Consider the following 27,925-nt stretch of genomic DNA (forward strand, 5'->3'; position numbering starts at 1 on the left):
AAAATGCTAAAAACAATATTAGAGGAATTTCCCCCATAGAAATACACTCAAATTCCACAGGTTCACAAATATATTCTAAGATTATTTGTGGAAGGGGGAATCTAGAGTTTATGTGAATATGGTTCCATGAGGAGAGAGAAGCCTTGGGAAGAAAACGAGAAAGATGGGAAGTTAACTTCAAAAAATAGTTTAAGAGAACTAAAATTAATGACTGAAAAAAACTCTACTAAATTACTGAGAGGAAATCACTTAAGCAGAAGCAACATTTTGAAGTGATTATACCCAGAATTAGAGTACCTATACATTGACAAAGTGAGTCTAGACTCATTTCCTTCCAAATGGCTGAAATTTCAGAAGAACAGAAAAAGACATTTTTTGGGTCACTTTTAGACAGAAATTACTCTAGTCATATCATAGAGAAATTGAGACTTGTAATCAACTACCAATAAATAAAGAATAAATTAGAAACTGCCTTGCTGTGAGTGTTGCTTTTTCTTAACTATCTGGTTGTTCCAACTCATCTCAACAAACAGGCATTTATTTCTAGGAGAGCAGCACGGATTACCACTGGAGGTCAGTCTTGGGCTTTCCCTCAGGTCATCAAAGACACCAGTGAAAGAACAGAAAGGGAAGTGAAGGTCAACAGCATAGTCCAAAGCTCTCATTCTGCAGATGGAGATACTAAAGCTCTAAGAGAATAAAGAAATGTCGGCATATAAGGGATTAACTACAGTTGCAATCTATACTACTAATTGATTTTTACAAATTTTTCGTGTTAAAGGCACATATATTAATCATATATCTCCGAAATGAAGGAGAATAGACAAATCTCCAGTACAGAAGAATTCCAAATGATTTATGTAGATATTCCCCCCTCAACATCAGACAAATACAGATTAAAGGACATTCTAAAAACTACCTGACTACTACTCCTCAACACACTTAAGGTAATCAAAAACGAGGAAAATATGAGAAACTGTCATAGTATAAGGAGCTTGTGGATACATAACTAAATGTAACATGGTATCCTTGGATGGGATCCTGGAACAGACACAAGACATTAGTAAAATGTTCTTAGTAGGGCTTCCCTGGTGGCGCAGTGATTAAGAGTCCGCCTGCCAATGCAGGGGACACGGGTTCGTGCCCCGGTCCAGGAAGATCCCACATGCCGCGGAGCGGCTGGGCCCATGAGCCATGGCCACTGAACCTGTGTGTCCGGAGCCTGTGCTCCACAACGGGAGAGGCCACAACAGTGAGAGGCCCGCGTACCGCCCAAAAAAAAAAAAAAAAAGTTCTTAGTAAAAACTGAGGAAATCTGAATAAAGTATAGACTTTAGTTAATAATTATGTTGAAATATTGGTTCATAAGTTGTGGCAAATGTCCATACTAGGGACATTTGTCATTGATAATAGGGAGGCTGGGCGCAAGGTATATGGGAACTCTCTACACTAGTTTTGCAACTTTTCTGTACCTCTAAAACTATTTTAAAATATAAAAATTATTTTAAAGATCTATACATTTCAAAAATCAGTAAAACCTTGTAGTAATTTATTGGTATCTGAATCTCCCTTTTCTTTTGGCTGCCAGAAAGTTAAGAGCCAAATCTGAGGTTCAGTCCTTGTGGCTCCAATTTATATTGTGTTTTTGTTTCTCTGGTCTTAATTTTAGAAATCTTTATATTTTACTATTATTTGTATGCATTTTTGTACCTCCCAATTTACATTTACTAGGTAAAAAATTAAAGTTTCAATAGAATAAGCAGCTTCCTGCCCCTCATCTCAAATTTCTAAGCCCTGTACCATTCCTTAATAGATGTCCTTACATCCTATTTCATGGAGTAAAATATCAAATGAGCACCTCCTCAACTCCCAACTCTGTATTACTAAACTCGTAAATCTTCTTACATATGTGACCATCCTGTCTTTCTTCCCTTCTGTTACGTTAGAAGAGGTGTCAATCCCTCTACCCTTTATTCATGGGGTATTGTTTTCTCCTTATTTTAGGAATGTTACACTATTGATTTTCCCTTCTCATCCCATACATTTCAACCTTTCTTCTGAGTCCTTCCCACTGACATTTAAACATACTTGACTCTTCCATACTTAAAAATAAAACCAATAAACAAATAAATAATAATCCTCTCCTGAACTTTTAAAAAGACAATACTTCAACATTTTTATTTGGGGGCATATATGAAATAATCAGATGAGTATTCAAGAGCTCAAGAAGGTGCAAAGTGCAGGGAGATCCCAATCTGTGGCCTTTGAATCAGCTGATGCCTATATGCAAATGTGTAGCGGAGAGTCTGCCTTTTGTCATGCAATTTTGAACAGCTGGGGAAAGAATGATCTAGAGCCCTATCTTTCCTTTAACACATGTGCTGAGATAAACCAGCTCATTTATCATAATTTTATTCCAAAAGAATAATAATGAATTAGCTATAACTTATTTTCCTAGGACTTTCCTCCTTCTATACATCCTTTCAAGTAAATGCAGAGTTAGCCCAGTGCTGGCCTTCTTCCTCTTCCTTAAATCAGTGCTTCAGTTTGGACTCTCATCATCTGGATTACAGCTAGAGCCTCCAGTGGTCTCCCTACCTAACCCATCTGCCACTATTCCAAGTGTGAATCTGATGATGTCATGATCTTGTTTTAGATCCTTCAATGGCTTACTATTACAATACAATAAATAAACTTTCTATAAGAACAAATAAGGCCTGTATAAACTAGTTTTTGCTTAATTCTCCCTGTTAAAACACTCACATCCATACCAGTTAGGTCACTGAACTACCTCTGACAGTACTTTTAACAAGTACATTCTCAGGTGGGGTGAGGGAGGAATAGCCTGGTTTTGATACTTATTAGCTATGCAAACTTGTGCAAACTATAGGACTTTCTTGAGACTCAGTTTCCATTTCTGTACAATTTGAAAAACAGGCCCAAACTCAAAGGGTTATTGTAAGGAAAAAAGGAGTTAACCTACATAAAACATTTAGACCACCTGGTACATAGTGAGCACCCAATAAGTGTTAGCTGGTGTTACAGATTCTGGGTAGCTACCTCCATAACAGACACTCTGACATTAAGGTAAATCACTTTTGCCAGTGGATTTTTGTGTCTTCCAAAGCTGTGTTACGAAGTGGCCAAACATTTTTAAGCCAAGTTTACTGGAATATAATTTGTAAGTAATAAAATTCACTCTTTAAAACATACAGTTAAGGGGCTTTGGCAAATGTATACAGTTGTATAACCATCACCACAATCAAGATATAGAATATTTCAACCACCCCAGTGTACTTTCATGTCTTCCAACAGTGTATTACTGAATGGGCAAATTTTTAGAAAGAAAGGTGTAAAGGCACCTATGGCACATTTGGTGAAGCCCAGGAATCTTAAAAAAGGGTAGAAAGAAGATTACTTGATTTAGGTTTTGGTGTTTATTTTGTATATCTCTATACTCTGTGAGAGGTTTTTTAGTCATTTGATGCAGAAAACCTTTGATGAAGAGCCAAAGGTCTAGAAATAAGCAATTTAAAAATGTATGAAATCTTAAATGAGAATTATATACATTGCCATGGCTCTGATGTTAGTATTTTTTAAGGCTTATTCTTTTATATAAAAGTAACTGAAAGCCCAAAAGTTTGCTTGTTAGAAAAGTACAAACTGTCAGATAGGAAACCAAGCAAATCATCAACCCTCAGTCATTTTGAACAGCTAGCTCATTTATATTTTGACTCAGAAGAGATAATAATATATTAGTTATAACCTATTTTCCTAGTGCTTTCACCATATAGATGAATATTTTTGTACGTCATGAGGAATACGGTATTAAAAGACAGCACTGGAAATTCGAGAAAAATATGTGAGAAAGGAGCAATTATCAAAGAGACAGAATTCAAAGTCAGAGAGAAGGCATATAACTTAGCACAGTCAAGAAGAAATATAAATATGGTACAGAGAGAGGAGACCTGGGGAGAAGCACAGATGAGAGGGGATAGCAGTCTTAAGCGGACAGGAGCTGATTAAAGATGGAGCTGGTGCTGGAGCTAAGGGACCTGTACCTTTTCTGACCAGCTTGACTATAACATTTTTTTTTTTTTACTGTAACTTTATCATGCTTCATACACAGTTGGATATAGTGCTTTTTGTAGTTCTTAATTCTTTTAATAGTTGTAGACAACACAAACACAATAAATAACAGCAAAATTCTGAGGGAACAGAAAACTTATATTGGTGGAAATATCCATTATTTTAGAAATCTGAAGAAACATGGACTAAATACTGTATATTTTATGATCATTAAAGTAATTTTTGTGTAAATGAGATTTTCCTTTAAAAAACATAGTTTATCGCTATCAAAGAGAGTACAAAACAGGTACCAAGCATTCATGGGACAGGTTACCAACTGAGTTGTTACCAGAGACTGAAACGAAAGGAGAGCTAAGGAAGTGCCTAAAAGCAAGTGGTTAAGTGGAGGAGGAGGAGGAGGAGGAAGGAGAGAAGGCAAAGGAAGAAATGCTCAAGTAGTGTTATAAGTTGTCCACATTCCTCTTCAGGATCTGTAATGTGTGCATCAAAGAACCTCCACCTTCAGATCCCCAATGCTATGGTTCTATTCTTCACCCTAAAAATATGGTTTTTATTTTGCTACAAAAGTTTTATTTACTCTAAAACACTGCTTTGAAAATGAGCATGTTACTCCTATGTACACTACCTCTGTAAGTAGGCTTAATAAGATGATTACTTGCTATTCAGGAATAACAGAGTAATTACTGCAGCCTAATGAACATAACTCAGGGCAATCTTAGCCCTCTCACCCTTCTATTTCATCAGTTTAAAAAGTGTGTTCTCAATAAATGAAATTAAAAATACTCTAGAAGGAATCAATAGCAGAATAACTGAGGGAGAAGAACGGATAAGTGACCTGAAAGATAAAATAGTGGAAATAACTACTGTAGAGCAGAATAAAGAAAAAAGAATGAAAAGAACAGAGGACAGTCTCAGAGACCTCTGGGACAACATTAAACACACCAACATTTGAATTATACGAGTCCCAAAAGAAGAAGAGAAAAAGAAAGGGACTGAGAAAATATTTGAAGATTATAGTTGAAAACTTCCCTAATATGGGAAAAGAAATAGTTAATCAAGTCCAGTAAGCTCAGAGAGTCCCATACAGGATAAATCCGAAGAGAAACACGCCAAGACACATATTAATCAAACTATCAAAAATTAAATACAAAGAAAAAATATTAAAAGCAGCAAGGGAAAAACAACAAATAACACACAAGGGAACCCCCATAAGGTTAACAGCAGATCTTTGAGCAGAAACTCTGCAAGCCAGAAGGGAGTGACAGGACACATTTAAAGTGATGAAAGGGAAAAACCTACAACCAAGATTACTCTACCCAGCAGGGATCTCATTAGATTCGATGGAGAAATTAAAACCTTTACAGACAAGCAAAAGCTAAGAGAATCCAGCACCACCAAACCAGCTTTACAACAAATGATAAAGGAACTTCTCTATGCAGGAAACACAAGAGAAGGAAAAGACCTACAATAACAAACCCAAAATAATTAAGAACATGGTAAGAGGAACACACATATCGATAACTACCTTAAATGTAAATGGATTAAATGCTCCAACCAAAAGACATAGACTGGCTGAATGAATACAAAAACAAGACCTGTAAATATGCTGTCTACAAGAGACCCACTTCAGGCCTAGGGACACATACAGACTGAAAGTGAGGGGAGGAAAAAAGATATTCCATGAAAATGGAAATCAAAAGAAAGCTGGAGTAGCAATTCTCATATTAGACAAATAGACTTTAAAATAAAGACTATTACAAGAGACAACGAAGGACACTACATAATGATCAAGGGATCAATCCAAGAAGAAGATATAACAAATGTAATTATTTATGCACCCAACATAGGAGGACCTCAATACACAAGGCAAATGCTAACAGCCATAAAGGGGAAATCGACAGTAACACAATCATAGTAGGGGACTTCAACACCCCACTTTCACCAATGGACAGATCACCCATAATGATAATAAATAAGGAAATACAAGCTTTAAATGATACATTAAACAAAATGGAGTTAATTCATATAATTTATAATACATCCTATCCAAAAACAACAGAATACACTTTCTTCTCAAGTGCTCATGGAACATTCTCCAGGATAGATCATATCTTGGGTCATAAATCAAGGTTGGTAAATTTAAGAAAATTGAAATTGTATCAAGCATCTTTTCCAACCACAACACTATGAGACTAGATATCAATGACAGGGAAAAATCTGTAAAAAAATACAAACACATGGAGGCTAAACAATACACTACTTAATAACCAAGAGAGCACTGAAGAAATCAAAGAGGACATCAAAAAATACCTAGAAACAAATGACAATGAAAACAGGATGACCTGAAACCTATGGGATGCAGCAAATGCGGTTCTAAGAGGGAAGTTTATAGCAATACAATCCTACCTTAAGAAACAAGAAACATCTCAAATAAACAAGCTAAACTTACACCTAAAGCAATAAGAGAAAGAAGAATAAAAACACCCCAAAGTTAGCAGAAGGAAAGAAATCATAAAGATCAGATCAGAAATAAATGAAAAAGAAATGAAGGAAACTATATCAAAGATCAATAAAACTAAAAGCTGGTTCTTTGAGAAGATAAACAAAATTGAAAAACCACTAGACAGACTCATCAAGAAAAAAAGGGAGAAGACTCAAATCAACAGAATGAGAAATGAAATAGAGAAATAACAACTGACACTGCAGAAATACAAAGGATCATGAGAGATTACTACAAGCAACTCTATGCCAATAAAATGGAAAACCTGGAAGAAATGGAGAAATTCTTAGAAAAGCACAACCTTCCGAGACTGAACCAGGAAGATATAGAAAATATAAACAGACCAATCACAAGCACTGAAATAGAAACTGTGATGAAAAATCTTCCAACAAACAAAAGCCCAGGACCAGATGGCTGCACAGTAGAATTCTATCAGACATTTAGAGAAGAGCTAACACCTATCCCTCTCAAACTCTTCCAAACTATAGCAGAGGGAGGAATACTCCCAAACTCATTCCACGAGGCCACCATCACCCTGATACCAAAACCAGACAGGATGTCACAAAGAAAGAAAACTACAGGCCAATATCACTGATGAACATAGATGCAAAAATCCTCGACAAAATACCAGCAAACAGAATCCAACAGCATATTCAAAGGATCATACACCATGATCAAGTGGAGTTTATCCCAGGAATGCAAGGATTCTTTAATATACGCAAATCAATCAATGTGATACATCATATTAACAAATTGAAGAAGAAAAACCATATGATCATCTCAATAGATTCAGAAAAAGCTTTTGACAAAATTCAACACCCATTTATGATAAAAACCCTGCAGAAAGTAGGCACAGAGGGAACTTACCTCAACATAAAAAAGGCCATATATGACAAACCCACAGCCAACATTGTCCTCAATGGTGAAAAACTGAAACCATTTCCACTAAGATCAGGAAAAACACAAGGTTGCCCACTCTCAGCACTATTATTCAACACTGATTTGGAAGTTTGAGCCACAGCAATCAGAGAAGAAAAAGAAATAAAAGGAATCCAAATTGGAAAAGGAAAAGAAAAATTGTCACGGTTTGCAGATGACATGATACTATACATAGAGAATCCTAAAGATGCTACCAGAAAACTACTAGAGCTAATCAATGAATTTGGTAAAGTAGTAGGATACAAAATTTACGCGCAGAAGTCTCTTGCATTCCTATACACTAATGATGAAAAATCTGAAAGTGAAATTAAGGAAACACTCCCACGTACCATTGCAACAAAAAGAATAAAATACCTAGGAATGAACCTACCCAAGGAGACAAAAGAACTGTATGCAGAAAAGTAAAAGACACTGATGAAAGAAATTAAAAATGATACAAACAGATGGAGAGATATACCATGTTGTTGGATTGGAAGAATCAACATTGTGAAAATGACTGTACTACCCAAAGCAATCTACAGATTCAATGCAATCCCTATCAAACTATCAATGGCATTTTTCACATAACTACAACAAAAAATTTCACAATTTGTATGGAAACAAAAAAGATCCCGAATAGGCAAATCAATCTTGAGAAAGAAAAACAGAGCTGGAGGAATCAGGCTCCCTGACTTCAGACTGTACTACAAAGCTACAGTAATCAAGACAGTATGGTACTGGTACAAAAACAGAAATATAGATCAATGGAACAGGATAGAAAGGCCAGAGATAAACCCACACACATATGGTCACCTTATTTTTGATAAAGGAGGCAAGCATGTACAACGGAGAAAAGACAGCCTCTTCAATAAGTGGTGCTGGGAAAACTGGACAGCTACATGTAAAAGAATGAAATTATAACACTCCCTAACACCATATACAAAAATAAACTCAAAATGGATTAAAGACCTAAACGTAAGGCCAGACACTATAAAACTCTTAGAGGAAAACAGAGGCAGAACATTCTATGACATAAGTCACAGCAAGATCCTTTCTGACCCACCTCCTAGAGAAATGGAAATAAAAACAAAAATAAACAAATGGGAACTAATGAAACTCAAAAGCTTTTGCACAGCAAAGGAAACCATAAAGAGGACAAAAAGACAACCCTCAGAATGGGAGAAAATATTTGCAAATGAAGAAACTGAGAAAGGATTAACCTCCAAAATTTACAAGCTGCTCATGCAGCTCAACATCAAAAAAACAAAGAACCCAATCCAAAAATGGGCAGAAGACCTAAATAGACATTTCTCCAAAGAAGATATACAGATTTCGAACAAACACATGAAAGAATGCTCAACATCATTAATCACTAGAGAAATGCAAATCAAAACTACAGTGAGGTATCACCTCACAGCGGTCAAAATGGCCATTATCAAAAAATCTAGAAACAATAAATGCTGGAGGGGTTGTGGAGAAAAGGGAACCCTCTTGCACTGTTGGTGGGAATGTAAATTGATATGGCCACTATGGAGAACAGTATGGAGGTTCCTTAAAAAACTAAAAATAGAATGACCACATGACCCAGCAATCCCACTACTGGGCATGCACCCTGAGAAAACCATAATTCAAAAAGAGTCATGTACCACAATGTTCACTGCAGCTCTATTTACAATAGCCAAGTAATGGAAACAACCTAAGTGTCCATCGACAGATGAATGGATAAAGAAGATGTGGCACATATATGCAATGGAATATTACTCAGCCATGAAAAGAAACGAAATTGAGTTATTTGTAGTGAGGTGGATGGACCTCGAGTCTGTCAGAAGTCAGAAAGTGAAAAACAAATACCGTATGCTAAAACATAAATATGGAATCAAAAAAAAAAAAAGTCATGAAGAACCTAGGGGCAGGACGGGAATAAAGACACAAACCTACAAGAGAATGGACTTGAGGACACAGGGAGGGGGAAGGGTGAGCTGGGACAAAGTGAGAGGGTAGCATGCATATATATACACTACCAAATGTAAAACCGATACCTAGTGGGAAGCAGCCGCATAGCACAGGGAGATCAGCTTGGTGCTTTGTGACCACCTAGGGGTGGGATAGGGAGGGTGGGAGGGAGGGAGATGCAAGAGGGAAGAGATATGGGGATATATGTATAGCCGATTCAATTTGTTATAGAGCAGAAACTAACACACCATTGTAAAGCAATTATACTCCAATAAAGATGTTTAAAAACAAACAAACAAAAAAAAACGGCTTTAGGGTAAAAACTAGAAAATCTGAATAAAGTATGGAGTTATGTTAGAAAAAAATAAATAAATGAAAATAAATAAAAAGTGTGGTTTTTTTTTTAATTGTAGCTTTTGGAAACAATAGGTGATATTATATGCTACAGCAATTTCAAATCCTAACTGAAATAAACTGATACTGTAAAAGAATATAACATATTCTATGATGTTAGAATAGATGAAAATGTAACGATAATATTTACATCTGAAGATCACACACCAACTATTAGTGTGTTAATACAGTTGATTAGTTCAGTCTAAAGTGCATCTGAGCTTCAAAACACACCTGTTGAAGTCATTCTCTAGCTCAACTAACTTCAACTACTCTCTACTGCTTACTACTATTAAAACATTTCAGCCTAGTATTCAAAGCCTTTCACAATATGTACCCAACCTGTCTCCATCAAACATAGAGTTAATCATCAATTTCTTCCAGTTCTTTTGATATATATGTGGCATACATCTTACCTTTTTTATTTCTATGCACAGAAATAGGACTTCCTATGAATTAAGGAATTCATTTATTAATTCATACTGTGAGCATTTATTCAGCATCAAATTCTATTCCGTGCTCAGTACTTTCCCTGGCTTTTATCATCTCTACCTCAGAATACTGCAACACTGTCTGTATCAGTTAGGATTGTGTTTGACCTCATGTAACAGAAAGCCAAATATTAGTGGCTTAACAACTTACGTTTATTTTCCTAAAGTCCAGGGCTGGTTGCAGTGGCTTCATGATATCACTCACATCTCAGGATCACTTTATCTACCCACTTTGCTACTCTTAGTGCATGGCTTTTGTCCTCATGTTTGTCAACACATGGTAACAAGTGGCTAGTCACTTCCACTGTTGTTATTCCAAGAAGGAGGAAAAAGAACATAGAGACTTTCCTAGAAATCTGTAGAACATTTCTCTTTATATCTCATTAACTAGAACTGTGTCAAGGGAGTCAGATGATGTCAAAGACTTTTTCTTTCAGCTTTGCTTATTTCTCTGAGTTCAACTCCTCTTTTTTGACACAGATTTCCTTCATGAGATAGTAGTGAAAGAGAAGAGTGAGACAATGGTCAAAGAAAGCTCCAATATGACTACATCTGAACTTAATGATTCCTAGCAGAGAGGGCTTATTCTTCCCAATGTTTTCATATGAAACACTGCAGTTGTCTGAGTAGTGTGCCCATATCTGGACCAATAACTGGGCAAAGGGGATTGATACAATAATTAGTCAGGAGACTTCCCTGGTGGCGCAGGGGTTAAGAATCCACCTGCCAATGCAGGAGACGTGTTCAAGCCTTTGTCCGGGAACATCCCACATGCCGTGGAGCAAGTAAGGCCGTGAACCACAACTACTGAGCCTGCGCTCTAGAGCCTGAGAGCCATAGCTACTGAGCCTGCGTGCCACAGCTACTGAAGCCCACATGCCTTGAACCCATGCTCCACAACAGGAGAAGCCACCGCAATGAGAAGCCCGCACACTGCAACAGAGAGTAGCCCCCGCTCACCGTAACTAGAGAAAGCCTGCGCACAGCAAAGAAGACCCAACACAGCCAAAAATAAAAATTAATTAATTAATTAATTTAAAAAAATAGTCAGACCTGTGTTTCATGTCTACCCTGTAATGGGAATCTTTATCAAAACCGCATAAAATAAGAGAATGTTATTTAGCCAAAGGAAGGGGAGTTCTATTAGCAGATGAAAAGAGTAAGAAACACTGGGCAAAGACAATATTTGTCCCTGTATCAGCACTGAACAATCTGCAAGATAACATTATTTCTGCCACGTTATATGGCATAGAACTTTAGGATATGTTCAAAGTATTGAAGAGAGCCAAAGCTGCTTTCTAAGGAATATCCTATCTTTGACTACCAGGTGACCTTGAAGCCTCTGTTGCTGAGGCTGGCAATTGTACCCCAATATTCATTATCCCCTTTTTTCATGGTACAATAATTTTTAGCAGGGCATATGGCCTTGTATTAGAAAGACTACATTTCCAGCCTCCCTTAGAGCTAGGTGTAACCACATGAATAACTTTTGGCAAATAGAAAGTGCTGAATGAACTAGTTATGTGCATGGATGTGTGTGTATATGTGTATGTATGTATGTATATATGTATGTATGTGTATATATATATATATATATATATAGTCATGAATTACTAGTTATATAGATATCAATATATACATTGATTTAGTTCTAATTATTTATTAGTGTCAATCTTCATATCACTGAATATATGAGCACTAGAATATGAAAATGGAAACTTCACCTCCTTTGTTTAATGCTGTCACCCTAGTATCCATAGTAGTTTTTGACACATAGAAAGGGTTCAATATTTACTGAGTAAAGAAGCAGGTCACTGTTCTCTGCCTATTCAACCCCAACTTCTCCATGAAGCTAGATCTCTGACCACCTAGCCTAAAGTCTTCTCTTCTTATTCTGAATTCTTGTTACAGCCCTAATTTTCCATAGAGCTTATCTGACACTTTTTGTTTACTGCTCTGAGTTCTTAGTTGTAAATCCACTTGTCTATGTTGTATTTTTCAACCATATTATAAAATCCTAGAGTGCAGGGACCACAGTATGTTTATTTTTCATACCTCTATCAGTCTGTAGCCAGTATATCTGGTATAGAGTAAGCCCTCAATGAATACTGCTGAAGAAGACTAGGACAGACAGTTTAATAGTGCCTTAGGAAAACTTATTGTATTCACTGGATTTCTGGTCAAGAAATCTATTGGGCTGGCCAAAAAGCTCATTCGGGCTTTTCCCAAAGATGTTACAGAAAAATCCAAATGAACTTTTTGACCACATATGGGATAAATAGTAGTGTGGCTGGAAAATTAAATTTTTTCTTGTTTTCCTGATGTTTAGCATCTACCTTGAAGTAACTATGGCATGTTTCTCTCTAAGCGTAAGCTTATCAGGAGAAAATTATACTATTTTTAACATTTACAAGGCCTAACTAAAACTGAGACAGGTGTGATAGCTCAATGTACCTAAGAAGTCCTTCCCTTGGAGAGAATAGGTAGTAAAATACTTAATATCTTTTCCAGGTCTAGATTTTAAGAAATTCAAGGTATTTCCTCAGAGGCCCTCTTGTCCATTTAAGGCTCTGCTTGAATCCATATTTTATTGGAGCCTGGGTTTATTGCCTGGTTACAAGTAGTTGATCCAGGTGCCTCTGAAGGGAAACAAATACTCAGCATAGTAACACTGATGGAAAGTCACCACATGCATGTTCTCCAATATTCCTATCTCATTTTCTAAAGGAGAAAGGTTACAGAAATAGGTAACCTCTGAAATGGCCTCTCTCACTCATGTCCACCTCAAGATAGAAAGCACTGAGATAGACCAGAACATCAACATCCTCTCCCGAACCAGTCTTATTTCCTGCTTTCAAACCCTACCTCCACTCACACGTGTTCTCGAGGTATATTAGCCTCTATTTTGCTCATCTTGCCTAAAGTTCTACTCCAGAAAACATCTGCTTCTACACCACCACTCAAAGTCCCTTCCCCTCTTCTTTACTTTTTAAAAAAAAATATTTATTTAGTTAGTTAGTTAGGCTGCACCAGGTCTTAGTTGTGGCATGCGGGATCTTTGCTGTGGCATGTGGCCTCTTTAGTTGCAGCACGCATGTGGGATCTAGTTCCCTAACCAGGGATTGAACCCAGGCCCTCTGCATTGGGAGCACGGAGTCTTAGCCACTGGACCACCAGGGAAGACCTCCCTCTTCTTTACTCTTAAGTTCCTAGTTCCAACGACTCCTAGCAATCCTTAGGTTGGTCAAGTATGCCTTGTAAGAATTTTTCACCATTGACAAAAAAACAAGAATTTCCATTCCTAAAATGAAGCACAACTCCAAAGCAGATAATTTCCAAGCTAAAATAATAATACTACCAAAAAACAACCTTTGCCACCACTCCTAGGGCATATACTTAATCATAGCTCAAAAAAGTCCAACTTATATATTATATCCTATTTTATAGGAAATTGTAAAAACACCGACGTAAACTATATTAGGCATGCATAATAAGTTCTATTACAATATTTTTCTATACTATTATACTGTTTCTATATAGGAACTCAAAATACCTAATATTTTAGAATGGTGGGATAAAGATATTGGCGATTTTACTAATTTATATTCATAGGAAAAACATTACTTACTTGATACCCTATAATTTCCCAACACTCTACCATTAACCTAAAAAATCACAACCTTCTCTCATCTGGCTCAGTTGTGTCAAGTGTGTAGCAGGTCTATAGAACTACAGGTCCAGAAAGGAGAAGGCAAAATGAAGACTTCATGAAAAATGGTTCCAAGGGTAAAAACAGAGTTGACATTATTTTATAAGTTTCAAAGTGTGAAAAATTAAATTGCCAGGCATTATGTAGAGTCACTGGTGAGGGTCTGGGGTGGGTTAGAGAGAATGAGAGAAGAGGTAGAGATTTAAAAAAAAAAACAAAAAAACTGAGCAAATAAAAAGAATGTGGCAATGATTAACTTTAAGAAAAACAGAAGACTATAAAGAGAGGAAATATAATCACATCATATTACTTCACTAAGCAATGAACAATATTTACATAGTCTTTATAATGAAAACAATTCATACTGACTTTAAAAACATGATATAAGAATACTGGGAAAATGTAAGAGTGGAAGAGAAGTGTAAAAGAGACGGAATCTTCATCTACAGTAAACAGCAACTGAATAGGTAACACTAAAATGAGTAAATCAAGAGATGGTAGTCTATTCATTTTATTCAGAAAGATGGGATAAATACCAGAAGACAAGGCTTACAGAGTTAAAAATGGCTAAGCAGGATGAGGTGGGGATGTCAGTGTACTGACACTATTCTGATATATTTAGTTTAGCAACATTTGGTTGTTAAAATTCATGTACTACTTTGATAAAAGTAACATTGCATTATAAAAAAATTAACCATTTCAAGTAAACAGGCTAGTTTTAGTATCTTATCTATACTGTTTATAATTTTATAGAGTTCAGATAGGTTACTCAGCTTTCATCTCAGTTTAAATCACTCTGATACAAATTATAATCACTCTATACAAGTTATCTTTTTTATGGTGTAGTTTTGTTTTTGGGGTGACTGCAGCTGGAATAAAATGTTAAAAAAGTAGAATTTTTTGTTTTATTTTTTAACAACTCCTTATAATGTCCTGCATGCCAATAGGTTTAGGAATACTTAAAATGATGTTTAGTTTCTTTTTGATATCATATAAAAATGGTCTGCATTATTAGCCCATAAACAGACTTGCACAAATTAAAATACTTTAACTCTTCATTTAGTCATATTCTCTTTAAAAAGTTTCCTGACATTTAGTGGTACATGTAACTGAACTATCTCCCTTGTTAATTCTTCTTGCATGAATGTTATGATTATATTACTAACAACCACTTTTATATAATTGGGCCTTTATGGGACCTAGACCAACTTATAAGAAGGTAAAGAATCTTCTAAAGAGTAAACCAGTTTTGCCCTGCTAAACATTGGGAAAGAAACCAAGGATGAGTAGTAGAGCTCTATTTTTGGAGAACAATTAGAATTGTACATTTAGATTTGACTATGAAGTTATCTAGGAGGTTAACTCCTACCTCATGTAAATGGCAGGGAACTAGAATGTAAGAAACCCAAATAACATTCCTGTTCTACTAGTACTATAGAGACAGATGTTATCATAAAGACATGAACTATAGAATAAAATATAGAAAGACATGTACTTTGTAATATGGAATTAATTTTGGCTTTTTGAATACTAAATGTTTTTTCTCATGTACTTTATCAGCCTATCATAATATGTATAGAGACAAAAAAAGGTTAATTTAAAATGAAGAAATTGAATATTCTGGGAACCAGCAATCATGGAAGTCATAACACTTGAAGGAAACACTGAAAACCAAAGTGTACAAATACAGGCTGCTTGATCACTAAGCAATGAGTACATTTTTAGAGCAAAAATATTGGAAAAGTTTTAATCAACATGGGAGGCAATTTGCTTAAACCATCAGCTGGTCATTTTATTGCCAGAAGTACTTCTCTTTTAGCTATATACTTGAAAGTTTTATTATGTGTTAGTTGTCTATATAATTAAAATTAATATTAAATATTGGTTCTAGTAATAATCCTTAGATTGTTCCACTGTTTTCACTTCAATTTCCAAATATCTGTCCAACTTTCTTCCCCTTTGTTAACAGTGTAGATATGCTTCCTCTACTAACAAAATCTCCTTTTCATGTTCTTGAATAATTTTTAGAATTAATGTTTCAAAAGAAACCTCGTGAAAAACTGTTTGAAAATATTAACACCATCAAAAGTAAGCAGGAAAAAAATAATTAGAGCAGAAATCAATGAAATTGAAAACAGAAAATCCAATAAAGCAAATAAAACCAAAAGTTGATTCCTTAAAAAGATCAATAATATTAATAAGCCTCTAGCCAGGCTAACGAAAAAAACAAAAACCAAAAACCAAAAAACAAGCAAACAAACAAAAAGCCAAAAGAGAGGAATCAAATTACTAACATCAAAAATGAACGGGGGGACATAACTACAGATTCTATGGAAATTAAGAGAATAATAAAGGAATACTATGACCAAGCTCACAAATTTGATAACCATTTCAGGAAAATGAACCAATTCCTTGAAAGACAGAATCTAACAAAACTCACATAAGAAGAAATAAGAGGATCTGAATAGGTCTACATATATTAAAGAAATTGAATCAATAATTAATAACCTTCCAAAACAGAAAGCATCAGGCCTAGATGGGTCACTGGTGAATTCTATCAAATATTTAAGGAAGAAATTATACCAATTCTTACAATATCTTTATGTTCTTAGACTATCAGATATGAGTTGTGCTACTCATTTATGAATAGGAAAACATTCTTCTAGTTCACAGAAAGTCTTTTTTTTTAATATTGAAATTTCACAGACATACCCCACTGAGGCTGGGGATAGGACCAAATTGTCTTCAGAGAGTTTGTACTTTTTTTTCAGTTGTGGTAGAACACACATAAAATAAAATTTGCCATCTTAATCATTTTTCAGTGTATTGTCTCTACTGTATTTCAATATATTGTCTGTATGTTTAGTATCATCTCCAAGAAGGAATAAGGACCACAGACACATTTTTAAAACAACAAAAACAATCCTAGTTCATTTATGGAACTGTGAGGAATGACTTGACATTCAGGTAAGAGTTGTTAGAAATCTAACTCTGAGTGTGCCTTATTTACTCAAATCAGACCCTACTAAAAGGCATTAGAAACAGGTAGGTAAATAGCAATCAACTTGCTAAGTTCTATAAATTCCTAAAACACATCAGAAATCTGTGAGTTATACCAGTTAGAATGGCCATCATCAAAAAATCTATAAATAAATGCTGGAGAGGGTGTGGAGAAAAGGGAACCCTCTTGCACTGTTGATGGGAATGTAAATTGATACAGCCACTATGGAGAACAGTATGGAAGTTCCTTAAAAAACTAAAAATAGAACTACCATATGACCCAGCAATCCCACTACTGGGCATACACCCTGAGAAAACCATAATTCAAAAAGAGTCATGTACCACAATGTTCACTGAAGCTCTATTTACAATAGCCAGGACATGGAAGCAACCTAAGTGTCCATCAACAGATGAATGGAAAAAGAAGATGTGGCACATATATACAATGGAATATTACTCAGTCATAAAAAGAAAGAAAATTGAGTTATTTGTAGTGAGGTGGATGGACATTGAGTCTGTCATACAGAGTAAAGTAAGTCAGAAAGAGAAAAACAAATACCATATGCTAACACATATATATGGAATCTGAAAAAAAAAAAGTTTCTGAAGAACCTAGGGGTAGCACAGGAATAAAGACGGAGACGTAGAGAATGGACTTGAGGACACGGGAGGGGGAAGGGTAAGTTGGGACGAAGTGAGAGAGTGGCATGGACATATATACACTACCAAATGTAGAATAGATAGCTAGGGGGAAGCAGCCGCATAGCACAGGGAGATCAGCTTGGTGCTTTGTGACCACCTAGAGGGGTGGGAGGGAGACGTGAGAGGGAGGAGACATGGGGATATATGTATATGTACAGCTGATTCACTTTGTTATAAAGCAGAAACTAACACACCATTGTAAAGCAATTATACTCCAATAAAGATGTAAAAAAAAAGAAATAAAAAAGAAATCTGTGAGTTAGATTTCACTGACATGATAGATTCATAAAATTGGCACAAATAATATAGGAATTTGTTTCCAACCCAACTTGCTCAAGGACTTCATTGAAAATGCCATGGGGAAATATTTTTGCTCTGCTTATTTTCATATCATATATTTATATTCTTACAGATTGTCTAAAATACATCGGGGAAAAAGTCAACATTTTGAAGAGTATACAGCTTTATAGTCCTTTTTAAAAAGATACTGAGCAAACAAATCATGGGTGGTAAAAGATGATATAGTTAGAGGATCTTTCTTTATGAAAGTTAAAAGCTTTATCATTTTTAAATAATTTAAAAAATAAAGGTGATTCAGACTAATGTAACAGTTATAGTACAGCAACCATGGCAGAGTGAAAAAAGCACTGATTTGAAAGACTTAAATTAAAACCTCAGATCCACCATTTTTTAGTTATGTGTGTAGGATCTCAGACAGGTCACTTATTACCTCTGAGTCAATATCCTAATCTGTAAAATGGTGATAATGTCCACATGTACCTCACAGAGTGGTTGTAATAACATGCTTGAAGATATATGAGTTAACTTACATAAAAGTACCTGGTACGCTTGCTTAGCATCAAGTGGCTCTCAGTGAACACCTCCTCCTTCCCTTCCTCCTTAATAGCACTTAGAGCCTTCTGCATAACTCATGACAAAAATATAAGCAAGGTCTTTTTTAAAGATAAACAGTTTCTTCACTAGAGATTTTATAAAAGATTTATTCTAAGTACAGATATGATTATAGAAGTACGGAAACAAAAAGCAAAGAAAAAATATTTTGAGAAGCATCTAACAAGCAGCTTTCTTTGTTTCATGCTGACATGCTTTGTGGTTACAATGTAGGCTTCCAATGAACACTGGATCAAAATTAAAATTCTAGGCAGGCATTCAAGTTTTTTGATTGTGTCCATTCTTCACTGAGCATGGGAAACGAATGCTTTAGAAGTTATTTATTGAAGATATTCCCACAGTACTCTCACAAAGTTCACTTCCAAAAGAGGCCCTGTCCCTGTAATGTATCTGAGTAAGTGAAAGCTATACCAGGTTTTGTGCACTGAACTTTAAAAATTGCAACAGGGCAATAAAATCATGTTTTTAACAGAGGGTTTTCTGGGGCTGGGCCACAGCAATTTTGTGAAGGTGCATGATAAATTACAGGGAAAGAGACCAAACAAATTTCAAAAATAAAGAACACCAATCCAAAATGATTTATGCCCATAATTTGAATAAAATTAAATATAGAATAATTAGCAGAAAGCATTTAATTTTTGTTTTCCTATTATCAATGTAAAGTTGGCACAAATGCAGTAAGCCTAATCAAAATCAGGTAATAGTTACCTCTGTGGCTTTGCTTGATGGTTCCACTCCAGTCATATTTGCTACTATTAACTGATGTAAGAGTTGAACTTGAGCCACACTTAGGAAGAAGTCCAGGTTTGTGGTTATATTCACTTCCAAGGAGTGGCCACACACTAAAATCTCCTGAAGGAAAAAAAGGTTGAATAGAGATAAAGAAACATGATAGCCATTAGATGATAATTTATCATTCTTACTTATTAGACCTTTACGATGTTGATGAATTCTCCTGGGACTTGGGTTCATATGTTAATGAGAATAGCAGAAATGGTGAGCACGGCCACTCAACAGTTTAATGGATTAATTTAATAAACATTTATGAGGGCCTGCTGTGCACCAGGCCATGTGCTAGTTACAGGGAAACACACTAACAATGAGAATTTTTCACCATTTCATATACATTTGGCTTTTCATACGTCAAACTACTATCATTGTTTCAATATGTAGGCAATGATGCAATTCTTTAGCATAATCTTATTCACCCACTTACAGGGACCAATATTTAGTGAGCATCTCCCAAGTACCATGCAGCATACTAAAGTGCTAGGAATAAAACAGAGAGTGAGGGCTTCCCTGGTGGCGCAGTGGTTGAGAGTCCGCCTTCCGATGCAGGGGACATGGGTTCATGCCCCGGTCCGGGAGGATCCCACATGCTGCAGAGTGGCTGGGCCCGTGAGCCATGGCTGCTGAGCCTGCGCATCCAGAGCCTGTGCTCTGCAACGGGAGAGGCCACAACAGTGAGAGGCCCACATACAGTAAAAAAAAAAATAAAACAAAACAAAACAAAAACCAGAGAGTGAGGCGGGCCTTGAAGGGCAATCTGCTCTTGAGAAGGTTACAGCCTAGGTGGGCAGACAGATGTAAACAGGCAACTATAGGTAGCAATTACAGTCACAAGTGGTATGGTCTGAGTACTCTCCAAAGGATACACTCCAAATGATTTATAACAAAATGGAGTGCTGAAGCCAAAGGTAGCTAGACTAATTAATTTCACTTCTTTAAACTGCTAAAATCTTGGCAGCATTAGGTAGCTGTCCACTACTTAACTGGTGTTGTGCTGCATAACTGAGTCTCTTGAACATTCATTGCTGGAAAACCATTCAGGGAAGGAAAACAGAAATGAAAAACAATCCAGAAGTTTCACTTAATAAGCAGAAGCCCTGCCTCTTGTCATGAAGTGCATGTGGACAATGTTCAAATGCTTGGAAATGTCCAACAAACCTTCTCCTTAATAGTGTCATCCAAGAGAATGGATTTAAGGAGACTTATGATGGGTCCAAATACAAACTACACAGCTTAGAGCAGCTTTTAATAAAGCATAAAGAACAGCATGTCGGAAATGATCTCTTTTCTGGTTAAATAAACCTTCCCCAAAAAAAGTTTCCAAAATTTACTCATTATAGTTAGAATTCTTATTTTGTTCCTCAAGTAATGATGAAGGGAATATATTTGTGTATTTTAAACCAATTGTGTTACTAAGTAACTGAAAGATATAAGTAGACTTAATTTTTATACAACTTTTGTGGATATAAAGATATCCTGCCTAACCTAACTTTCCCTATAGGGCAATTATAAACATCAAATAAGATAACACATACAAAATATTTTTTTTGTTTTTTATATAAATTTATTTATTTATTTTTATTTTTGGCTGTATTGGGTCTTCGTTGCTGCTCATGGGCTTTCTCTAGTTGTGGTGAGCAGGGGCTGCTCTTCATTGCGGTGGCTTCTCTTGTTGTGGAGCACGGGCTCTAGATGCATGGGCTGCAGTAGTTGTGGCACGCAGGCTCTAGAGCGCAGGCTCAGTAGTTGTGGTGCACAGGCTTAGTTGCTCCACGGCATGTGGGATCTTCACGGACCAGGGATCCAACTTGTGTCCCCTGCATTTTTTTTTTTTTTTCTAGTTAAGCAATGAATTTACTGCTTGAGTACAACAGACAAATTTATGCAACCAGGGAAGAGGCTGTGGATGACTCATATTTCCAGTTGGGGGGGAGGACTCGTTTGGTCTTGTAATATCGAGCCAACCGGTGAATACGGCTCTCAATCAGAATCAGACGGAACTTGGCACCTTTATCCTTTCTGTTTCTCTCGAGATGCTTTTGAACAGCAACAGCTTTCTTAATTAAATGATAGAGATCCTCAGGAAGATCAGGAGCAAGCCCTTTGGACTTAAGAATTCTCAAGATTTTATTGCCTGTCACAAAACGTACTTGTGCAACACCATGTGAGTCTCTCAGGATTACACCTTAACCACTGTGCCACCAGGGAAGCCCCAAAGTTTTGTTTTTTAAAAACTCAAAGAATGATGTAAACTTTTATCACCTTAGATTAATAATATATTTAATCTGTGCCTAATTTTTCTGAACTTTTTATAACAACTGCCTATAACTCTGTGAATGATCAAAAAGTTTATAAAGTTTTTAGCATAACAAACTTTATGAAGAATATTTTTAAAGTTATGATGGATCACATTATTATTACATTTCTATTCTAGGCGTGGAGGCAGTATACCATAGTGATCAAACTTCAAACCTGGATCCGTTAGTAACTGGCTAGTAAGATTGGTCAAGTTACTTAATTTCTTTTGATCTCAGTTTCCTCATCTATAAAATATGTATACTAATAATATCTACCTCATATGGATTCTGTGAAGAGTAAATAAGGTAATTCATGTAGAACTCTCTTTGTAAGGTAATCCATGTGAGAACCCTAAGTGATCTGTCAATATTATTGTTGCTTTCATTAGAAAGAGGTGGTAGAGGTCAGGAGTGTATGGCCGGGAGCCAGACCAGTTAGGTTCACACCATGTTCTACTTCTTACTATTTGTGAATATTTAGACAAGTTAACTCTTTATGCTTCAGTTTCCTCATCTACAAAATGAGGACAGTAGGAGAAGTTAAAAGGATTATTATAAGGATTAAATGAGTTATTACATGAAAAGCAATACCTAAATAGTACTATAAAGTGCTTAATAATTACTAGCTACAATAATAACTTATTAATAATAAGCTAATTTGATATCCTATGCACAGAAACTATGAAAACTCCTAACACACAAGAAAAGCTGCTCCATCATTTAGACTAAAATAAAACCTAAATTAATTTCTAACCTCAGTGTGCATATTTTCTGGAGAAATTACTTTGGTGAAAATGATGGCAGGTGCTCCAGTTATTCGGACAGAAAAATCTGTTAAAATGGGAGTCAAAATTGCTCTTCTTTCTTGATGCCGCTGTATGCTAAAAGATAAAGTAAAAATTATTAGCTTTTTCATTTTTAAGGATAATTTTCATTAAATTTGTACAAGTCTGTGTACTACAAACATGTATGACAAAATTACATTATTATTTTGAGTGTGTCTATCTGTACATTTTATAATCATAATTTTGTAAATTCAATTCTTAACTTCAGATTCATATAAAAAAATCACTGAGAAATTCAGACATAATTAATCAATTTCATATTAGTAGCATCCTAGGAACTTTCAATAAATTACTTTTTCTATTTTAATTCCTTTTGTTTTTACAGTTTAGGATCTCTCTTGCTACCAAAAATAATCTTACTATTTTGTGATCATTTTTAATTTCCTAGTTTTAATATTTCTGACATTCTGCTTGACAACTGCCATCTTTCCAATCTCATTAGGTTCACATGCATATCCTCTTAATCTTTGACTTTTTTTTTTTTAACTCTAAGAACTATCTTGAGTTCATAGATTATGACTGCCTTTACAGTTTGTGAAATGGCTTTTGTGACTTTGATACTGAATTCTTCTTCACAGCAATCCTGTATGTGAAGTAAGGAACATTACTGGCCCCACATTATCTCTGAGGAAATGAAGTTCAGGGACTGGGCTAAGGCCACCCAGTTGGAACAAAGGTTCCACAACTGGGCCCGCAGGGCAAGTTGATAACAGAGCAGCATTTGACCTCTATTTTAACTCTTCTTTATACATTCTCACCTTTTGATCAGTTATTTAGCACACTATTCCTACTCTACACTCAAAATTGTGAATTGCTAATAATTTCAAAGGAAGTATTGCGTTCATCGTAGAAGATAAAATTGGAAAATATTATTGAGAAACCAAAGCTTGTGCTAGTGCAGATCTTCAAGTCTACTACCTATATTCTTAGTTTTCATTCCATGAAATAATACAGTTCTATGTTTTACTAGCAAGCCGTACCTCAAAAGTTCCTTGGAACCATTAATTTAATATTCCTTATAAATATGTCCCTATTATTCTCTTTTATTATAAAATGACCAAGTTGAGATCAGAGAATTGGCATAAGTTATCTCATGAAAAAGCCCAGATAAAACTCAAGTCTGTCTACATCTTTTTCTACCAGAGTAGTCTAGAGAGTACTAGTATCTTTTGTTGAAACTGTGCAATGGGCAGAGCTTTCTATGGTGTCTGCCAAAAAAGCAAATTGGATCATCTGGTTCTGTGACACATAAGTATTGGATTTCAAGAAAGTCAATTTTAAAGAATTAAGAGATCTGGTGAATAGAGGGTAACAGGAAGAAGTATTAAAATCTGAATACAGAGGAAGGGCTGAGATCCTGAGAGACACCACAATTATAGCCTAATAGCTCAAATTCCATAAAATGACCAATGTGAGAAACATGTAACATCTGATGTGCTCTCATAGGGGAGTGCTAAAATATATGATGTATTAAAAATATCTTAAAATGGAAAACATGGCAGGGAATCAACTAAGAGCAAACCTTAGCTGAAGCACTGATGGTGAAAAAAAAGTACTTGTTTGTATCATAATTTTTTCTCACTATGTGAATTAAATCAGTAAGTAACACAACGTATGGAAGACCTATGATGTTAGAAATTTTTTTAAAAGTTTTTTAAGTCAATAGCCTTATAAAACTAGAACTTTATTGGTATAGAGTGCTAAAATTTCTTTTGTATTATCTCTGGTAAGTATGTGAGTTAAGGATACATATTTTTGAAATCATAAAAACTTTTTTATACATTCAAGTATTTTTAAGGACGAATTCAAAAGAAAGTAAAAATAAACACTGAAGAAATAACTAAAACAAGAATTAAATTCTGCTAATATTTTACTAGATAATAATCTAGTAAACTAACAAAAGAGGGAAGTAAAACTCAAAGTATTAACTGACATTGTTAATGACTTCAGGGTCCTAGCCACTCTCAGTAAACCAAGGGAATAGATTTTTAATGGCCATATTGAGACAACAGGCTAATCCTTACATCCCTGACAGGCAAGGATTTTGAAACGAGCTGCCAACTTAGATCTGGGGCCATTAAAAGGTCAGAAAAACAACTTCCAATCAGAAATAGAAAAAAACAAGGAAGTTTGCCTGATTTGGCACGAGGGATTATTGAAAAAACAGAGATCTCCCTGCTTTTTCAACTTAAAAATTAAAATTAAAATAATGAGAAAATTAAAAATAATGGGAATACCCCATGTGTGTTTGGAAGCTGTAACCTATATTACTTGTGTTGGTCCAGGAATACCCATATTGAGTTATTCATATAAAAGTGGCATCAGACCTTTGATAACCCCAGGGCATCAGCCAGAAATAGATGTAAAACCTCTTTGGAAAAATATGCTTTCAAACCGGCAAAAAGGATTCCCAGGAACAAAGACCACTGAAGATAAACTCCTAATCACAGATTTTATATGCACTACAAAATTTTTTTTTTTTAGCAAGAGGAGAATTCAACCCCATTATCAAATTCATTACCAAGAACTTCTGATAATGGAATTTCCACATATGGACAATACAATAAATTTCTTTAAAATCATTAAAGACATATAGGATGGAATGAAAAACAGGAGGAAAAAACCAAGGTACTATCAAAAAAGGTAAAACAGATTTGAAAAACAACCAAACAGAGTATCCAGAAATAAAAAATGTAGTTACTAAAATTAAACATATAATAGATGGAAAACAGAATTTTAGATATAACTTAAGAAAAAATTAGTAAACTAGAAATACTACAGAGAAAGATAGACCAGAAGATACTTAAGACTTGTGGTAAGCAACTGAGATAATCCCTTAGAGTGGATATTCCTAAATGTAAAAAACAGTAATATTCACACATATTTATTATAAACAATAAATATATATAACATACTTTTTGGAAAATTATTGGTTATAATTTTATTAACTATACCTATTTTTACACATTGCTCTTATTTTTAGATAGTCATAAGGATAAGTCATTTGATTTGTAAGGTAACTTTAAAAATCAAATAGTTAAGAGTTGAAGATCATTTTAGTGTGTGTGTGTGTGTGTGTGTGTGTGTGTGTGTGTGTGGTTTTTTTCTTTTCCTTCCAAGAGGAACACTATTTGGTGACTTTCTAATGAAATTAAAATAAAATGTATGATATATGATTATGATTATTATATTCAACTTAAATATTTTATGAGATTTTGAGTACCTACTGTCTGCAGTAACTATGCTAAGATATAAAGAAGAGTAAGCCTGGACAAGACAGATCTTTATCCTTTAACCTCTGTGTCACCTTTTCAAGTTGCCAAGGATACCTTCAGCCAATATATAAGGTAGAAAATATTTGCTGGCTGTTGGGAAGTATAAACTAGCTGCTCCTTCCTGCTGCACCAGGACCCCTTTTCCCTTCACACTCAGTTCCTAGGTACTTTAAGCATCAGGAGAAAACACATTCTCTCATGTAAAGCCATGAAAAAGTTTAAGGGGATTATTATAAAATCATACAATTCAAGAAGATTTAGATCACCCCAGGCATTAATCAATAAACTATGGGAATTAGACTAACTTCTATTTTATAATTTTGCTTAGGCATTAGCTTGACATCCTTACAAATAAAGACAAAAGTGATGGTTTTCAGGTGGAAGAGTAAAAACAAAGAAAATGCTTTCCTTCCACATTCTTCTTTATGATTTCAGGTACAAATCTGGAAAAATCTCATGTTTGATTAATCACAAATCAAAATATGCAAGAGCTCCTATGAACATGTGGGTAATACTTTACTTCAAAAAGTAAAAATGGGAGGAGACCTTCAAGATGGCGGAGGAGTAAGACGTGGATATCACCTTCCTCCCCACAAATACATCAGAAATACATCTACATGTGGAACAACACCTACAGAACACCTACTGAACGCTGGCAGAAGACCTCAGACCTCCCAAAAGGCAAGAAACTCCCCACGTACCTGGAAAGGGCAAAAGAAAAAAGAAAAAACAGAGACAAAAGAATAGGGACAGGACCTGCACCAGTGGGAGGGAGCTGTGAAGGAGGAAAGGTTTCCACACACTAGGAAGCCCCTTCACTGGCAGAGACTAGGGGTTGGGGTGGGGGAAGCAGCTTCGGAGCCACGGAGGAGAGTGCAGCAATGGGTGCGGAGGGCAAAGCAGAGAGATTCCGCACAGAGGACTGGTGCTGACCAGCACTCACCAGTCCGAGAGGCTTGTCTGCTCACCTGCCAGGGCAGGCAGGGGATCGAAGCTGAGGCTTGGGCTTTGGAGGTCAGATCCCAGGGAGAGGACTGGGGTTGGCTGCCTAAACACAGTCTGAAGGGGGCCAGTGCACCACAGCTAGCTGGGAGGGAGTCCGGGAAAAAGGCCGGAACTGCCGAAGAGGCAAGAGACTTTTTCTTGCCTGTTTCCTGGTGCGGGAGGAGAGGGGATTAAGAGCGCAGCTTAAAGGAGCTCCAGAGACGTGCGTGAGCCGCGGCTATCAGCGCAGACCCCAGAGACGGGCATGAGACACTATGGCTGCTGCTGCAGCCACCAAGAAGCCTGTGTGCGATCACAGGTCACTCTCCACACATCCCCTCCCAGAAGCCTGTGCAGCCTACCACTGCCAGGGTCCCGTGATCCAGGGACAACTTCCCCGGGAGAACGCATGGCATGCCTCAGGCGGGTGCAATGTCACGCTGGCCTCTGCCACCACAGGCTCGCCCCACATCCGTACGCCTCCCTCCCCCCAGACTGAGTGAGCCTGAGCCCCCTAATCAGCTGCTTTTAACCCTGTCCTGTCTGAGCGAAGAACACACACCCTCAGGCCACCTACATGCAGAGGCGGGCCAAATCCAAAGGTGAACCCCGGGAGCTGTGCGAACAAAGAAGAGAAAGAGAAATCTCTCCCAGCAGCCTCAGGAGCAGCGGATTAAATCTCCACAATCAGCTTGATGTAACCTGAAGCTGTGCAATACCTGAAGAGACAATGAATCATGCCAAATTGAAGCAGTGGACTTTGGGAGCAATGATATATATATATTTTTTTCCCATTTTTTCTTTTTCTGAGTGTGTATGTGTATGCGTCTCTGTGTGATTTTGTCTGTATAGCTTTGATTTTACCATTTGTCCTAAGGTTCTGTCTGTCCGTTTTTTGTTTTTGTTTTTTTAGTATAGTTTTTAGTGCTTGTTATCACTGGTGGATTTGCTTTTTCGTTTGGTTGCTGTCTTCTTTCTTTTTCTTAATACTTTTAAATCATTTTTTATTTTTAATAACTTTATTTTATTTTATTTATTTACTTTTCTCTTTCTTTTTTTCAACCTTTT

General features: G+C 36.1%; 1 protein-coding gene across 9 annotated transcripts in view; it reads right to left on the reverse strand.

Annotated features, from left to right (window-relative positions):
* The window catches only part of VPS13B (vacuolar protein sorting 13 homolog B), a 791,361-nt gene that overhangs the window by 289,423 nt on the left and 474,013 nt on the right, over positions 1 to 27,925 (reverse strand). For 8 of the 9 annotated variants that reach the window (XM_082600778.1, XM_082600780.1, XM_082600781.1 and 5 more), the window contains 2 exons: positions 22,508 to 22,634; positions 19,376 to 19,519 (listed from right to left, as the gene is read on the reverse strand). In XM_082600778.1, the coding sequence (XP_082456904.1) occupies positions 19,376 to 19,519; positions 22,508 to 22,634 (271 nt within the window). The remainder of the gene's footprint in view (positions 1 to 19,375; positions 19,520 to 22,507; positions 22,635 to 27,925) is intronic. The other variant, XM_082600779.1, reaches the window with a different exon arrangement.

Source organism: Mesoplodon mirus (assembly GCF_964341445.2).
Source record: "Mesoplodon mirus genome assembly, chromosome: 16".
NCBI lineage: Eukaryota > Metazoa > Chordata > Mammalia > Artiodactyla > Ziphiidae > Mesoplodon > Mesoplodon mirus.